This window comes from Equus asinus, chromosome 5, assembly GCF_041296235.1.
Source record: "Equus asinus isolate D_3611 breed Donkey chromosome 5, EquAss-T2T_v2, whole genome shotgun sequence".
Taxonomy (NCBI): Eukaryota; Metazoa; Chordata; class Mammalia; order Perissodactyla; family Equidae; genus Equus; species Equus asinus.
In genome coordinates, this window is record NC_091794.1 from 28,705,308 (window position 1) to 28,723,693 (window position 18,386).

Below are 18,386 nucleotides of genomic sequence, written 5' to 3' on the forward strand. Positions count from 1 at the left end.
GTATATTCTAGTTGTAGGTCCTTCTGGTTGTGGCATGTGGGACGCTGCCTCAGCATGGTTTGATGAGCCGTGCCATGTCCATGCCCAGGATCCAAACCAGCAAAACCCTGGGCTGCAGAAGCGGAGCGTGTGAACTTAATCACTCAGCCACGGGGCCAGCCCCCAGTACAGATTATTTTGAAATCCACTGATGACAATAACAAGAATCTTAATGATGAAACTTATAAAGTCAGCTTTTATACCTCTGTTGTATTTTCTAATGAAGAGCTGTGCTTGGGAATTAGTTTCAGTTACTGAGTCTTGTTTTTCTTTTAGACTTCAATAATACATTTTACATTAAAAGATGAGATTACTGACTGTTATCACTTGACTGAAAAATAGTCCCTGCTAGCTGCCAAATCTACTAGTTATACAATTCTTTAACTTTGTTTAAAAGAAACAATTCAGTGTTATTAAAGAGAGGAGCTACATTATTTAAAGAGAAAGAACCTGCTATACTTCATCAGGATGGGAAAGCATTTCTATTTACCATTTCAATTTCTTATGTTGAGTGTTTCTAGGGCTGGCCCCATGGCCAAGTGGTTAAGTTCGTGTGCTCCACTTCGGCAGCCCAGGGTTTCACCAGTTCAGATCCTGGGTGCAGACATGGCACCGCTTGTCAGGCCATGGTGAGGGGGCATCTCACATGCCACAACTAGAAGGACCCCCAACTAAAAAGATATACAACTATGTACTGGGGGGCTTTGGGGAGAAAAAGAAAAAAAAAAAGATTGGCAACAGATGTTAGCTCAGATGCCAATCTTTAAAAAAGAAAAAAAACCCATGTTAAAAAAAAAAGAATATTTCTAAGTTTATGTGACCTAACTTCTCTTCAAAGCTTACTGAAAGGATCAGTAGAATGTACCATGATGAAAAATCTTTAAATTAGGAATGATTTAAAAATGGGGGCAGTAAAAACTTTGAGTCAGAGCCGGGGGTCTTCAATATAATTTGCCTAGTTTTTACTTGTTCGAAGAGGCCTTTCTAAATATCGTTGTCTTGCCCAGGAACGTTATGTGAAAGAAAGAGATGGCGAGAAGGAGAACGTCATTCTGGTCAATAAGGCCGACTTGCTGACCGCTGAGCAGCGGAGCGCCTGGGCCACGCACTTTGAAACACAAGATGTGAAGGTTATTTTCTGGTCAGCTTTGGCGGAAGCCGTTCAACTGACTGGGGACTCCAAGGTAACCTGGGGGAGTTGTGCAGGTTGGCTTCCACGGAGGATTTCAGTTTCTGATTAATGTGCTTTGTTTGTTGTTTCTTATTGGAGATTTGTGGGAATTCAGGGTGTCTGTTTGTTTTTTCCCTAAATGCTATGATAGTAGGATGACCTATAGAAAAATGAGTCAGAGGGTTACTCTCTTAGGTTGTGGAACAGTCTGCCATCCCCAGCGCTCTGTGTTAGACACTGATGTGAGCTGTAATTTTTCATTTTTAAAAATTTTAGGCAGGAAATTGTATAGGAAGTTTCATAATGACTTTATAATTGCTTTTAAGAAAAGCAGGTACAACTGAAGGATGTAGTAACTTCTCAGGACTTGATTAGAATCTCTTTTGACATTGTTTTGAAAACAAAGAAATGAGGTAATCCTAAATTAAGATACACCATGTCGTTTTCTTTTTTCTCTCTCTTTTTTTTCTGTGAGGAAGATTAGCTCTGAGCTAACATCTGTGCCGGTCTTCCTCTATTTTGTATGTGGGACACCACCACAGTGTGGCTTGATGAGCAGTGTGTAAGTCCACACCAAGGATCCAACCCCTTGAACCCTGGGCCACTGAAGTGGAGCGTGTAAACTTAACCACTACACCACCACACCAGCCTCCATGTTGTTGTCTATATCTTTTTAAATTTTACAGCAACAGTTTGGGGTTTATTTTCTAATAACAAATAATAACTATGAAAAGAAATTAATAATAAGATCTTAGAACTGGAAGAGAATTAATCTCTCCTGTCTTCCTCCTTTCCTTTTCTCTCTATCAACCCCATCTGTTGGCTGTGGAGTATGCTGAACTTGGTGCTGGGAACACAGTACCCCCGCCTTGATGGGCTCACGAGGTAGTGAGCTCTGCCTCTGGAGACTTCCTTCCTCCACCTCCCTGGCACAGTCTTTAATCTCCCTGTGACCACTTTAAATGACAGAGACCAGGGAGCTCAATCTTTATTTCTAAATTTAGGAAGTTTTTCTGTTGAGGGAAACTAAGCCTTCCTCCCTAACGTTTGACTAAGGACTCTTCCTTTGTCCCCTTAGTTCTGTCTTCGCGCGATACATTTTCTGCTCTCCTATTCATCGTAGACACCATCTCCGGGACACTCAGGTCCTGAGTGCCTGTCTGCCTGTGTCAGGATCACACTTAAAATTGGTGACACCTAATTGAACACATTATTCCAGGGGTAGTTTGCCCAGGGCCTATACAGAGGGACTCTTCCTTCTTGTGATCAAAATACCCCTAATAATTTTTTGTTGTTGTTAATTCATCCCATTTCAAAGGAGCTACATTGTGCTCTTGGCTCATTGAACCTATGAACAACCAAATCCCTCAAACATTTTTTAAAAAGGAACGGCCTTATTAAGCAAATCTTATCTCATCTTTACATGTGGAAAAAGTTTTTCATTTTGTTTTTACCTCAAGTTAGAATAGTACTTTTCCTTCTAAATATTGTTAGTGATTTGGGGCCAAGGTAGAGTTCGTTTTGGATGTGCAGTTTGCTTTTTTTTCCTTCTAGCTTTGAATCATCTGCAGATTTGTATGTTTCCCCTTCTGTGTATCTTTCCAGTCACTGATAAGATTTCTGAACAGATGAGGACCAAGGGTAGGGCTCTGTAACGTTCTGTGGACTTATCAAGCACTCTGTACCAAGCATTTTAGTGTGAGGAATACAGGTGTATTTGCAAGGATATAACAGTAATTATTCTTTTATTACTGTTGTTAATAAAAACTAACCCCTGGAAAACTTATTCTCTGCTACACACCACTGTCCTAAGCACTTTACATACTTTATTCATTTAATCTTCTTAACACTAGGTATAAGTACTTACTGTCCTCAGGCAGTCTGGCTTCATGGTTTTTCCTCCTAACCATCATTTCTTTTGTTTCACATCTTTCCTGGAAGTTGCTATCTTGCTGAAGTTTTCGAATAAATATTAATCACTATATCTCTTAGCCCTGGTGCGCCAACCCAATAACCCTATCAAAAGTGGGAAAAGGGTTAGTTTCTACGTCTGTGGTATTCCCTGGACTGTTAGCAAAGTAGTAAATTCCACCAGGAAATGGGGTTTGTTTGCGTGATCTGTTCTCGGGAAACCCTTGCTGCCTCCTGTTGCTGTCTGTCTGCTTTTTAGGGCTCACCAGGTAACTTGTGGAATTGTTTCCACATCAGACTGTGGGTTAACAGTGTGTGGTTTATGGAAGATATTCCTTCTCCCTTTTTAAAAGCCAGGCACCATTCACTCCTCCCAAGTCTTCTGAAATCTCTACTGTTCTTCGCGATTTCCCAAGAAAAAATAACCGGCTACTGTTGTGATGTCATATCTGTAATCACATCTGTCATTTGAGGATCAAACAGGAATTTCTAAAAATGGCTTGATATTCACTGTTTTCTTGCCATTCTGAAGTTTGGGTCTTCTGCTATAGTTGTTCTGCCCCTTCTTATTTTACAAAAATATGACCTTTTTTGAAATGAGTACTTTGGTTTTCTGTTGGCCATCTGTTAAATGGCACTCTGTTCCCCAAAGGATTGACTTTTCCCTTTTTCTTCTTTTTTCTTTTTTGTGTGAGGAAGATCGTTCCTGAGCTAACATCCGTGCCAATCTTCCTTTGCTTTGTATGTGGGATGCTGCCACAGCATGACTTGATGAGTGGTGTGTAGGTCCGTGCCCAGGACCCAAACCTGTGAACCCCGGGCCACCTAAGCAGAGCACACGAACTTACCCACTACAACACCAGGCCAGCCCCTGTTTTCTTTTTATTTTTAATATAGTTACTACAAAGTCCTTTTTTAATCTTTATCATTTTTGTTGAACCTAAACCTCTTCTGCCTTAGTTTTCCTAACTTACATCCACGTTGAGTTCACATTCTTGTTTTCTGTCTCTCTCGTGTTTTGAAATGATTCAGAAGAGCTCACGGTGAAGACTCACTCACTTCTTTACATTCGTTGCTCATTTGTCATAGAAGTTGCTTCCAATTCTATGGTTCTGTTGTAAGCCATATTTCTTTTTGACTTGCCAGGCATGGTTAGGAAATCCTACCTCTTTTCCGACATTTTGTTTATATCTGTACTTTCCTAAAATTTAGGAAACCTGTTTAACTGTGTTCATTGTGTTCTCCTCCGTGACAGCTGCTCATATTAACAGCAAGGTTTGCATCACCTGTAAATGCAAACCAGTTCACCCTTGTTGATATAAATTAGTAACACTGTAAATTGCCTTATTTCTGCCTTTTCAGTAGGAGTGCAGAAGAATTAACACACCTGTGAATAGTAAATGATTTCTTACCTTTCTCTATTCAAAGCAAGTCTTTAATTGGTGAATGATTTCCGCATATGGAGTTGAGTTTTGTTGCTCCTGCATTTCATACACAGGGAACCGGGATCCACGGTGCTTTGAGTTTTAAAGGCGATTATAAAGGAATAGCAGTTCCCCTAAACCTGCAAACCACTGTCTTTAAAAACGCAAATGTAAAGTGAAGCTCAGATTACACCCCTCTTGCTTTGTTCAGAGAGGAGAATGTTAACATGTTTTATTATTAATGAGAAATGCTTTGTTTTATTCTACAGCCCATTGCAAAATAATATACTGCCAAAGAATTCAGCTTGACATGGGCTTTTCTAAATCCTTGCTTTCGTAAAAGATTTATCTGTTAGAAAAGTAATACATGTTATTTGTACAAAGTTTAAGTAATACAGAAATGTATAAAGTGAAGGCCCACGGCTCCTCGCCCCCCGGGTGACGCTGCTCTTGAGAGTTGGGTTGTGTCCCTGCACTGAAAGGCTTATGTTGTCCCCTTCATGACTTTCCTTGTCCTCTGTGCATCTGAGATAACCAGCTGTTGAATATTTTCACTAGAGTGAAAAGTGCAGTTGTTAGACACTTCAGAACTCTTGTGATTTCTGTTATTTCATCAGGAACAGGTAAATGGAGATGCTGAAGAAGCCAACGCAACTGAGTTGGAAAACTCCAGTTGCGATGAGGCTGAAACTCCACATGATGACACTGAACATCTTCTAGGTGGGGATTCTCTCTCACTTAGTGAAGTTGCCACTAGTGATGAAGACGACAGTGAGTATGAGGACTGTCAGGAGGAGGAGGACGAAGATTGGCAGACATGTTCGGAAGAGGACAGCAACCCTGGTGAAGAGGCCGGTGGCCAGGACTGCAGAGAAAGCTGTACTGTGGATTCTGAGGCTCAGGGCAGGAAAACTCCGGAGAAGAGGCAAATGCACAATTTTAGCCACCTGGTATCAAAGCAGGAATTATTGGAGATCTTTAAGCAGCTACACACTGGGAAGAAGGTGAAAGATGGGCAACTTACTGTTGGACTGGTAAGATGAAATATGTCATCAAATTGTTACCACATGAAGATCGTTATTCCCCATCCTTTGGTAGCTACCCTGGAACTCCAGAGACCAGTCAGGCTTCTGATACCATAGGGAACTGCTGTCTTCTTGTTGCCCATTGGCATCATGGGAGTCCGAAGTGTGGCAGGCAAAGCCAGCTCAAAAGCGTGAACTTTCTCAAGGCTTATATTGGTTACACCCGTGTTCATAACAATTACCTTCTCTAGTCTCCTTCCAGTTCAGCCCTGCCTGTCATGTGACTTACCAAGAGATACTAGAATGAGAGAGCTTTTAATGTTGTCTTCAGACTTCCAGTCCAACGTTCTTACTTTCTGTAAGCTTTTGGCATCCTGTGATGCTTGCCAGCTTATTACTGTCAATGTTCAGTTGCATATTAGGGAGAATCCCAACATCTTGGGGACAGGCAGACTATGACAATTGCTTTAGTTGCATAAACACTACAAATGGGGGAAAGGAGATCACATCTCTAACTCCATTTCCCCTAATTCCAAGGGCAGCTGTGAAAACTGCCCAAACCCCCAGGAGATACAGCATGGCTCCAGATGGCCCCATCTTTAGCTAAAGAAATGTAAGATGTTAGAAAAGGTATTTATTTATTTTTAAAATTTTCCAGTGAGAAGGTGTTTATTTTAAACATTTCCATCCAAGAGAATGAAACAGAATGGAAGAAAGTAGATCATGGCAGATGTAAAGTCCTCCAGCTCTTAAATTACACGCCAGATATAGTTAATCCTCATTACTTTGAGCCTCCGTTCCCTCCTCCCAATAAGAAGCCTACTTAAATCTGTAGTAGCTCGACGTTTGATTTTAGTCCACAGTTCAAAGAGTTGTCCCTGGAGGCAGGCAGACCTCTGTGTAATCCCACTTCTGCAGCGGAACTGGTTTACCTGCTGTCAACCTGGAGAAAGTTACTTAACTTCTCTCAGTTTTAAGGCTTCATTTCTCCATATTGCTAAAAATTCATTTTCCACATGTGCAAGAAAGCCCAACTTCCCTAAGAGTTGGTTTCTTTCTTTCTCACATTTATGGAAATGCTAAGCAGGCTCTCTCACTTTCAGAATTTCTTGCTCTAGAAATCCTGAGAATCGTTTATTCACTCTGCAAACATTTATTCATCCCCTGCCACATGCCAGGCATGCTTCTGGGCCCTGGCAGTGTTTTAGTAGACAAGACGGACAGAGTCCACTCCCTCGTAGGGCCTGTAATTCCCAGTGCGACGAGTGTGAAGAGGGGAAAGTTCCACATGCTATAGGGGTATATAATGAGGGAACGTGATTGGGGAGTGGGGGAGATGACAGCAACAGAAGTCCCCTCCCCCCAACAAATAACATTCAAACAAATAATAATATGTAATTAGGATATAAACACAAAGCAGTAGGAGAACATGGAAATTAATGAGCGGTCATCTGAAATCTTTCTATGAGAGGTTGCACCTTCAAGTATAATGTGAGGTTTTGACAAGTGACAGTGGAAAGGCACTCCTGACAGATAAAGGTAAATGTTTAAGCAAAGCTCCAGGAATGGCAAAGTGTGTTCATGGAATGGCAGGTAATTGAGTGTGGCTGAAGTGTGAAGAGTGGTGAGAGTTAAAGCTGGAATGGTGAAAGTATGGCCAGTGTGAGTTTTGTAATAGGTGGAAAGTTGGGATTTTATGTTCAGCAGGATGGTGTTTATAATCTTCCAGTCACGTTGATGGAGGGTCCTTGGCCCCATCTCAGAGTGGGAATCGGATTTGGAAGCATGGAGGAATGCCTGAGAGACAGCATGGAACAAGGGTGGTGTGATTTAAGCAAAAAGATTGCTTGTCATCTTATTTGAGAACTTCTTTTGTTCCTGTGTATGATCCTGCTTGAGCTGAGGCAACATGAAGTTTCAGATTTATTGATAGTGTTGGGGAGAGGCAGAGGGCAAGGACTGGGTATTGTCTTACCCTGAACCCAAGAGTAAGTGAGTATTATAGCTTATTAACCCACATCAGGTCTTTGTGCCAGTTACAGTTTTTAGCTAGCAAGACAGAAACTTGGTGATAAGTCATTAAAAGTTAAAAATAATTGTGTGTTGTGATGATTAAGACATCTGTGTGGTGCTTGGCTACACCCACAGTGTTGAAGATGCAGTGGAAACAGTGAAATGCCTGTAGGTGCAGCAGTGTTGGGGGGGCGGGGCTGAGAACAAGGGGGTGAGGTGTCCTATAGCATCTGCTGTTATAACAAAACCTGTAAAAATTAAACGTACTTTGCTTGACTGTTCATTGCTGGAGACAAGTCAGAATAAATGCAGTCACACCACAGGGGGAAAAAATGTGTAACAAACAGCATCTATTTCAAGTAATCTTCTAAGCAACCAGACACTGATGCTAGTGTTGCCACTATTTATGTAACATCTTTGAATCTTTGAGAAATACACTGTTGACTGTTCTTCTAGGTGGGCTACCCAAATGTTGGTAAGAGTTCAACTATCAACACCATCATGGGCAACAAGAAAGTGTCTGTGTCTGCTACTCCTGGGCACACCAAGCATTTTCAGGTATTTCTGCAGCCTTGACCTCTGTGTTTGCTTCTCAGCCAGTTTCTCCGTCTGGGTATTTTCTGAAGTTCTTTGCCGCTCATATGCTGCCCTTCTTTCCCTTCTCTGCTGTATGCCCAGCATAAACCTCTTACTTGTCTTGCAGACTCTCTATGTGGAACCTGGCCTCTGCTTATGTGACTGCCCAGGCCTGGTGATGCCATCCTTTGTCTCTACCAAGGCAGAGATGACTTGCAGTGGAATCCTCCCAATTGACCAGATGAGAGATCACGTCCCACCTGTGTCACTAATATCCTTTCTGCTTTGCGCAGGCTCTGGTTGTTATGTGTATATGAGGGCTTCACGTTTGGACATTGCCTTGCATTTGATGCAAGGTATCAAGTCTGATATCTTGAGAATGGGAAATCTAAAATACTTCTTAGTGATCTGCCCAAGTTTATACAATGAGATGACATTGGGACTTCAGAATTAGACCCTCATGTCCTGATTGCAGCAGTGTGGCCTGGTACAAATGGAACAACCCAGGCTTGGGATCTCAGCCCCCACTTGCAAACGTGTTTGAATTTGACTGTATGAGTGACTTCGGTAAACTTGCCTTCCAGAGACTTTCCTTTTCTATAAAATGGGGGTAATAATAGCTACTTCACAGTTGATTGGGAGAATTTAATCATTATAGCTAACATTTATTGCATGGTTGCTATGTGCTTTACAAAACATTTATCAAGTAATAACTCATTTAATTCTTAAAACAACCTTTGAAGTGGGTACTGCTATTGTTCCCGTTTCTTTAAACTTAAGGAAACTGAGGCACAGAGAAGTTAAACAGTTGGCCTAAGCTCTCACAGTGAGTATTGGGAGCTCTGCTGCCTGTTAGCAGCATAATGAGTTAACTTTGTGTGAAGTATCTAGGATAGTGTCTAGCATGGAAAAAGTAGTCCAAGATAGATCTGTTAAGACCTGCAGGGTCTAAGATTTCACCCTACTTACAGGCTGACGGGTTAGTCTGTTACTATTTTGTGGATCCTGGCAGAAGAGAGGAGGCTCCATGAAATTGGCACACGACCTTGTGAATTTGTGAGTAAGGAAAAATGTCAGGTGCTGCACGGTTCTTGACAAGATCCCTGATGACTACCCCTACGGCCACAGCTTTTTATTTACTCCAATTTATTTTCTTTCTAGAAGAAGTAATGAGTAAGAATTCATTTACCAGGATAAATAAAATATATTATCGCTAAAATAGAATACTATAAGTTGTTAAAAAGAATACACTAAATCTGCCTACAGCAACTTGATTAAATCTCAAAACATTATATGTACAGTATGACACCATTTTTGTAAAGATTTTCCTCTCGTAAATTGATACTTCGTATTAATAGATACCTGTGAATGTGAAAGTATGAAAAGTGGGCTGAAGGATGCACCACAAACTGCTTTCCCCTGGGTGGGGGAGGCACTGGTATAATGTTTGAATTTTTTAATGTAATTTTTAGTAGGTGAAATATTGTTATTAATTCTTGGTAGTTGGAAACACAGGTGTTATGTTATTTATGCTTTTCTGTGTATTTTAAGTTTCTCTGTAAGTCAGTAATGAGGCACGCATTGAGCATTTACAAGCCAGCTTAGGTTGGTTTCTGTGGAGGACACAGGCATGAATCAGATGTGGATCCTGCCCTTTCAAGGTTAGATCTGGGGGGGATATGGAGCATGTGCCTGAATAACTGGTACAAGACAGAAGGTTGTACGTGGCTTAAGGAAAGTCTGAGTAATTAGACAAGGGAGGAAAAAAATAATCTCTGCTTGCATAGTTGTAAGGATTAGAAACAAAGACTCTTCGTGCTTTATTCCTGAATTAGGATCATCTCACAAATTTATCATTCATTTAGAATCATGCTTTTCAGGGTAAAAATGTGTTAGCTTTAAGGTCTGCTTCAGAGATAATATTTTAATAGTTATTTTTAAAGGATTCATTTGGAAGTGATCATTGGTGTGGCATAAAGTTTTGTTTAAAAGAGAAAAAAAACAATCTTCAGTAACTGCCCTCCTCTTGGAGAGGTGAGCAGCTTTTTGTCAGAAGTGCTGAAGTACCATGTTCTTAGAGGCGTGTGTCAGACACCGTGGGAGGGCCGGGCTCAGTTCAGGGGACTGTATTCCTTCACAAGCTTATGTTTGCCAGAATATTCCGAGATACGTTTTAGAAGCTACCTATGGCATTAATATCATAAAGCCTAGAGAAGATGAGGATCCCTGTCGACCTCCAACATCAGAAGAACTGTTGACAGCTTATGGATGTGAGTTGGGATTTATTTTAAAACATGAAAAAAAATAATATAGTTAATGAGAGAAATGCTCGTCTGCAAAGATACAAATTCAGAATTTTTCTTAGCATTTGTTGCGTCAGCTTTGAGGGTTGATGTTTTTGTCGTCTCTGTTGCCTTGCCTATGAGGTGACCTCCAGGAGGTTGATTTGGTGATGGTTTCAGGGTCCACCCGTAAGGGAGGGAGAGCTGACTGCTCCCTGAGTGTTACTTCACTTCGGTGTGTTAGTGCTTTTAGAGTTAGAGAAGGAGATGCTTGTATCCTCTGCCTCTTCCCCAGGTCTGCCCTCTCCTAACCTGCAGCACAGAAATCGATCCCTGGGAAACACATCTTCCCATGCACTCCTTCCCTGAAGGAGGGAGGCCTAGATGCCGTCACTGTAAAGGCCCCACAGGGAGCCCTGGCAGGGCCTGTCAGCGGCTGTCACCCACTTCTAAGAAAAAGCCCGTAGGGCCATTCACCACTTTGATGGTGCTCAGGTGTAGACACGGGTTCTCATCTGAGGCTGTCTTGGCTTTTTCTGGAGTCTTCTCCTTATCAGGAAAGAAAAGGGTTGTTGGGAGGAAAGTGAGTATACTTATCAGAGCAGGGTAGGAGAGTTGTGAGGGAGCCTCAGGAGGGAGAGCCTCAGAGATTGCGACAGAGTGGAGCTGGTTAGGATGGAGACACAGAACGTCCTCTTTGCCCGTCCATCGGTCCCTTGCCAACCTCGTTTGACATTAAAATGAGTCCACAGCTCTCCTGTCTCTATGTTTTACCCCACTTCTACTGGGAGTTACCTTTGCCTGTCATTTCTCCAGCTGATTGTGACTTCTTTACCTTAAATACAAACTTTAAAGGTGGTCTGGGTAAAGAAGAGCAGCGTTAGAAGCGTTTCCTGCATGTGTGGCTGGCCTTTAAAGGAATTGCCACCAGCTCTTGGGAAGGAAAAAAATCTGTCTACTGGCGGAGAAAGGTGATTTGATACGAACCACGCTTAAATCAGACCTAGGAGTTAGTTGAGAGACTTTAAAGAGGATAAGTGCTAAGCACTTGTGGTAAGACTGGTACAGTCACAAAGTCCTAGAACTTAAAGATCACCCACCTCTCGTCCCCCTTTTTTTAAGACAGCTAATCTGACAGCAGAGCCTGAAATGACCGCCCCGGGATGGTTCTGGTCAGTGGCAGAGCCTGGGTGAGAACCCAGATTTCCTAATGCAGACTTCTCTCCACTGTGCTGGCCTGAAACGGGGAAAGGCGGGCTTCTACCAGACTTCCCATTTGGTCTGACTTCCAGATGAAACTGAAAGAATGAGAGTGTTTTAAGATTTTGTCATCTAATTCTGTCTGATAAAATCAGAATAAGGGAAAAGCCGGTTTGTAAAAATGGATGGCCACACGTGTAAGGTTTCTAAGATCACCGTCTGCAGGGCTGTAAAGAACCGTCATTGGTGGTTCATTGTAAGTGCCGTCACTCACTCATTTTAATTTGCATTTCTTTAAACACTAGTGAAATTGAGCATCTGTCCCTGTATGTGTATTTATATTATATTTATTATATATTAATATTATATATTAAAATATATATAATATATTTATATTATATGGCCATTTATATTTCTTCTGGGAATCACCTTTTTCTGTGTGTTTGGCTTTTAACGATTTGTGGGAGTTCTTTGTTACATGTGCCATAAATGTTTTTCCCAATGTTTGTTTATGGTTTCTCGAGCCCTGTAGAAGTTAATTTTAATAGACTATTTTTTTCCTTTTTGGCTCAATTGGACTTGGTGTTTTACTTGGGAAGACCTTTCCTATCCCAAGAGGACAGAACTGTTTTCCTGTAATCTTTTATTTTTTTAAACCTTTAGATTTTTAATCTGACTAAATGTATTTTTGTGTATGGTGTGAACTAGGGTTCTATTTTCTTCTAAACTAAGAGCCAACACACAGCTAGTGTGTGAGGGAGCTGAGTTTTGAACCCAACCTGTCTGCCAAACCCCGTATCCTTAACCTCGCTGCTCTGTGACTCTTCTGAGTTAATATCAAAGGGGTCTTTGTTGTATGTTTGGGAAACTGAAAAAAGTGTAGCTATATCATTAAATAAGGAAACTTGCCCTGTGGCTTTGAGTTTTGCTAATAATAGGACAACACAGCGTTCTCCAGGTAGCCTCCTTGTATAAATGTTTACAGTCAAGAAATGAAAGAAATAACTGGAGTAGAGAGAAATTGAATGTGTCTGTCACAGCATGGTCCTAGGTGGTCGGTAGGATATCAGACTATAACAGTCTAGTCTATTTTCCTAGATTATCAAATGTTTTTATAATGCTAACCAAAATATTTTCTACATTAATTGATTTTTTTAAAGAAATAGAGTAAGGATGCATAGTTAGTGTAGTGATTTATTTGGTTACATAGTTTACGTAGTTAATGTAGTGATGGAAAAAGCTAGATTTCCATCACCTCAGTTGTGTTTGTTGTGGTGTTCTGTTTCCTAACTTAGGTGTTGCAAATTTCATTTCTCCTCACAGATATGCGAGGATTCATGACGGCCCATGGGCAGCCAGACCAACCTCGATCTGCGCGCTACATCCTGAAGGATTATGTCAATGTGAGTGAACCTTGCTTCTTGTTGCTCTTGAATAAGTAAATCTTCTTTCTCCGTAGTGTGTTCTTAGATAATGGCAACCTGTTAAGTTATAAAGGAATATTTTCTCATTGAGATTGTGTTATAGCTGGAGTTGTGTTCTTGATCCAAGGCAGCTAGCACCATATAAATCATAGACGTGACTGACAACATAATATGAGAGATGAAGATCTGTGAACATCTGTTATCAGTGAAAGTGATAAATTTATGCCTCTGGTCTTTCCATCTCCTGCAGCCCTTTGCTTGTTTCTGTTGCAGCCATATCACAATCTTCCTTAACTATAGCTGTGTATGTGCCTATTTTCTTATACTTATCTAGTAACAATAATAATAGCTACTATTTATGCAAAGCTAACCCCACTAGAATAGTTCTAAGTGTTTTACAAGTATTATCTCATTAAAAATAATAAGTCTGAGGTTTTTATTCTCATATTACAAATGAAAACTTGCTAAGTTTTGGGTTTCCTCCTCAATAAAATAGGAATAGTGCCTCTCTCATGAGATCGTTATGGGAAATAAGTGAGAACAGTGTATGCATGTGGAGATGTGTGTGTGTGTATATACATACACACAAACACACCACTCTGCTCAGTGCCTGGCATTTACTTAGCCCCCAGTAATTTTTATATATTAAGCTTAATTCTTTCCGCAAATACACACAACATGGCCCGAATAATAACTGGTTGTGATGGTTTGGCTTTATTCCCTCTTCGTCTCAATACCACATCAGCAGAGCTCTTGGAACAGAGAAGTAAAAGTGAGCAGCCATATTCTCTCGCCTTCAATTCAGGAAGAAAGTAGTTAATAGAACATTTGTATGGATAAATTATTTATTCATTTGCCATTTATAAAACTAGATGAGAAGATGAGTTAAAAACAACCAGTTTTCAGTGTTTATGCTGGAAAGAGGAAAGTTTGCACCCAGTGAACAACTGCAACTTGCCCAGTATCGCCATGAGTACAGTCATACTGTCCACTGTGTCCTGGTTTTTGTTTTGGAAAATACTCTTCTTCAGTATAATCATATAAGTGTTCTGAAGAATACTCTAGTAGAAATGCAGACAAGGTAGCAGGAGTACAGAGGAGACAGGTTTCATGCTAGTTTGGGGCTCTGGGAAGAGCTAGGCGTCTAGAACACTAGGATCACCATCACATAGTGAGGACTCTGTGGTCAGAGTTGACGAAAACTCGGCTCAGCCAGCTTAATCACGAAGCAGAAAGCTCTGGCACAGTGTGCCCGTGTGGAGATGTCTCCTCTGAGGACTTTACACAGATGGCAGTTACAAGGCGCTGTTGTCATTCGCATTGTCTTTGTAGGGTAAACTTCTGTACTGTCATCCTCCTCCTGGAAGAGATCCAGTGACCTTTCAGCATCAACACCAGCGATTCCTAGAGAACAGAATGAATGGTGGTGAAGTCAAAGTGCAGCCAGGTGGAAATAGAAAAGCAAAACAGATTGAAAATGTAGTTGACAAAACATTTTTCCATCAGGTAAGTTTTAAAGTTTCTTTAACTTCTGACCCACCACATTTTGCATAACAGTTTTATTGAAATATCAGGCACATACTGTAAAATTCACCCTTTTAAAATATACAGTTCAATAGTTATAGTATATTTACAGAGTTGTGCAACCATCAGCACTAATTTTAGAGCATTTTTATCACTTCAAAAGGAAACCCTGTATGCATTAGCATTCCCTCCCATTCCCCTCTCCCCTCAGCCCCTCCCAACCACTAATCTTTCTCTTTATATAGACTTGCCTGCTCTGGACATTTCATATAAATAGACATACAGTATGTGGTCTTTTTGTGACTGACTTCAACTTAGTATAATGACTTTAAGCTTCATCCATATATCAGTACTGTATTCCTTTTTATTGCTAAATAATATTCCATTGAATGGCTATACCACATTTTGTTTATCCATTCATCTGTTGATGTCCATTTGGGTGGTTGCCACTTTTTCTCTATTATGAATAATGTTGCTGTGAACATTCACGTGCAAATTTTTGTGTGGACGTATGTTTTCAGTTCTCTTGGGTACATACTTAGGGTGGGGTTGCTGGGTCATATGGGAACTCCATGTTTAACATTTGAGGTACTGCCAAACTTTCCAAACTGGCTGTATCATTTTACACTCCCACCAGCAATGTATGAGGGTTTTAATTTCGCCACATCCTTGCCAATCTTTATTTTCTGTCTTTTTTATTTTAGGCATCCTAGTAGTGTGTGTGAGGTGGTGTCTCATGGTTTTGACTTGTTTCTCTAATGATTAATGATGTTGAGCATCTTTTCATGTGCTCACTGGCACGTGTATATCTTCTTTGGAGGAATGCTTGTTGTTGAGTTCTGAGAGTTCTCAGTATATTCTGGATACAAGCTTTTAAAATCATATTTTTGATTTGCATATATTTTCTCCCATTTAGTAGGTTGTCTTTTCTCTGAGCCAGCACATTTTAATGACTTTAGTTGTTTACCTCACAGCTACAATTTGTATGCAGCATTTTAAAGAACAACTTTATATGCAGAACAGTTTAATCATGTAATTGTACCTAATGTATTTGTTAAATGCTTTTAAGTGACTACAGTAGCCAAAAGGGGGCCGGGGGGGTGGTCAGTTGTATCCAGAGAATGACTGTCTCTGTGTTCATCTGGGGCGTTATTTGTGTCCTCACACTGAGCCTGTGGTGCGGCAGGCCAAGCGGATGTTATTACCCCCATTCTACCACCGAGGACATGGAGACTCAAGGAGGCTGAGTGACTTACCCAGGGACACTTGTTTTAAATGACAAAGCTGGAATGGAACTTAGATTGTTGTGGCTCCTAGTTTGAATTATATCCAAGGCTGCCAATATTTAACAGAAAATTTACCCATATGCAGAAAGATCACAGGTTCTTTCTTGAGCCTGCTACTGTCATACAGGACAAGTTGAATTTTTAAGTGTTTACAAAACATTTCTAAAGGTCATGTACAAGAATGCTGAAAACTGAGAGTTAATTACAATATAATAATGCATGAATCTAAGCTTTAGCCTCCAGAGTAATACTTTACTGTTATAAGAAATCATGAGATACTGCTTTACACTTGCAGATCATATTGGATTAAATTCTTTTTGCTAAGTAAACTTAAAATTTGTTTAGTTTTTTTGTTTTGTTTTGTTTTACTTAAATCACAAATTTATCAGAACTTTTTTGAGCACTTTCTGTGTGCCAACTACTATGTTAGGACCTGGGATACCAAAATAAGTAAGACACAATTATTATAAAATGATTATATAATGGGATCACATTCTAGCAAAGGAAACACGGGCAAGTTAACAAAGAACATGACATGTTAGGTCTAGGACGGAGGTGGACGTCAAGTACTTTGTGAACCCAGATTGGGGAGCAGTTGTCTTGGGAGTGAGTGAGAGTGAGAGTGGGTAAGTGAAAGCTACAGAGAGGAAGCGATACTGAAGCTGGACTTTAAGGGACAAAGAAAATGTGCCAGTTGGAAGGAGTGGTGAGGGTCAGATTTCCAGGCAGAAGGAGGAGTGTGAACAAGGGCATAAAGATATGGGAGTGTGGGTTTTGTTAGTAAAGAGCCCATGTGTAGGTGGCCTTGTGTGCCATGTGAGGGAATATGAACTTGATTCCTCGGGCTACAGGGAGCCTGCAGAGATTTGTAGTGGGACACATGATCAGAGAACTCTTGTAGGAATGTGGACACTGGATCATCGAGCAGTGGAGGAGTCTTGCCGTGGTCTAGGGAAAGCTAATGAACATCTGGGTTAGCAGTGGGGATGGAGAGGAGGGCATGGATGAGTAACGTTGTAGAGACTGGAATCAACAGAACTGAGTGGCTGGCTGTATGTGATAGACACTGAAGACAGAGTGTGCTGTCTTGGCGGCTGGGTGAATTCTTATACCACTAGGCGAAATAAAGAATGGAGAGTCAGCTTCTAACTAAATTTGGGTTGAGGCAGGTTGAATTTTGATATCAAGATAGGAACTTCCAGAAAATAACTGGTATTAGGAGTCTAGTTCTAGATGGTATTAGAAGCTATGGGACTAAATAAAGTTGAGAAGAAAGAGAATGAACTGAAGACAGAACGCTGAAAATGGGGAAAGAGGACCAGTGAAGGAGGTGGAAGTCCGCCATCTTGGAGTCCTCCATAAATAACACTGTGCATATCCTCCAAAGGAGACTACTGACATCTCAAACAATGTTTTCTTCTTGTTTCATAGGAAAACGTGAGAGCTTTGACCAAAGGAGTCCAGGCTGTGATGGGCTACAAGCCTGGCAGTGGCCTGGTCACTGCAACTACCGTGAGCTCTGAGAGCGGGGCTGGGAAGCCCTGGAAAAAACATGGTAACAGAAATAAAAAAGAGAAAAGTCGTAGACTCTACAAGCACCTGGATATGTGAACTTGGGCTGCAGCAGAAATGGCATCTGCGTTGTGCATCCAGACAAGAACAGAAGCTGCTCGTTGCCTGTGGTGCTGTAGAGTGGACCCTGCCCTTGTGGCACCCAGCCACTCCCAGCAGTCAGTATCAAAACCGAGGGGCTCCTCGGAGCACCAGCTCTGACTGACATGGTCACCTTGGAGCCCCAGAAAAAAGGAGGGAATGAATGATAGATATTTGTTGGTGTAAACATATACACAAATGTGTACTAATTTGTAAGTTGGGGATTTTTTGAAAAGATATTAAAATTAAATTGCCACTAACAGATGTTTTATTGGTTTATGTAGATACACTGCCATTTGGACATTTCATGTTCTTTAAATGATTTTAATTTGCTAAAACATGACTGGCATTTTAGATGGGTTCTTTTGAGTACATTATTTAGATTAGCGATTCTCAACCTCACACACGTACCCAGCACCCCCTGATAGGGCAGAAGGCAGTATCAGATCTTGGAATGGGGGTCTGGTACATGTGATTGTTAAAAGCCCCAGGAGAGCATGACCTATTGAAAAATCACCATCAACATAGCCACTACCACAGAGGGAAGCGTGTGTTTTTCTAGAGCTAACCCACAGGGAGTAAGAAGTGGGTGAGCCAGGGAAGGATTTATACAGGGGAGGAATGAAATGTGTTCTAATTCTTCACTTAAATGTCGGGTGAAAGGTTATTCCAGATCAAGACAGGTAGACTTAGAGGGGGCAAAGCTGAAGATGTAAAATTGTGCTCCTCCCTCTGTAACATCCTGCTTCCAGTCATTCCCTTTTATGTGAGAGAAGTGAGACAGCCTAAAAAGCTCTTGACAGAAGAGGACCAAGCACTGGCGTGTGAAAGCGTGCTTGGTTCCCTTTACGGAAGAAC

At 41.0% G+C, this 18,386-nt stretch overlaps 1 protein-coding gene across 1 annotated transcript in view; it reads left to right on the forward strand.

Annotated features, from left to right (window-relative positions):
* LSG1 (large 60S subunit nuclear export GTPase 1) overlaps positions 1-17,790 on the forward strand; it is a 30,535-nt gene extending 12,745 nt beyond the window's left edge. Inside the window, exons 7-14 of the mRNA XM_014843420.3 lie at positions 1,047-1,223; positions 5,163-5,579; positions 8,040-8,141; positions 8,287-8,430; positions 10,306-10,429; positions 12,965-13,044; positions 14,398-14,571; positions 17,307-17,790. Of these exons, the coding sequence (XP_014698906.2) occupies positions 1,047-1,223; positions 5,163-5,579; positions 8,040-8,141; positions 8,287-8,430; positions 10,306-10,429; positions 12,965-13,044; positions 14,398-14,571; positions 17,307-17,486 (1,398 nt within the window). The 3' untranslated portion in view covers positions 17,487-17,790. The remainder of the gene's footprint in view (positions 1-1,046; positions 1,224-5,162; positions 5,580-8,039; positions 8,142-8,286; positions 8,431-10,305; positions 10,430-12,964; positions 13,045-14,397; positions 14,572-17,306) is intronic.
* The last annotated feature ends 596 nt before the right edge of the window (positions 17,791-18,386 follow it).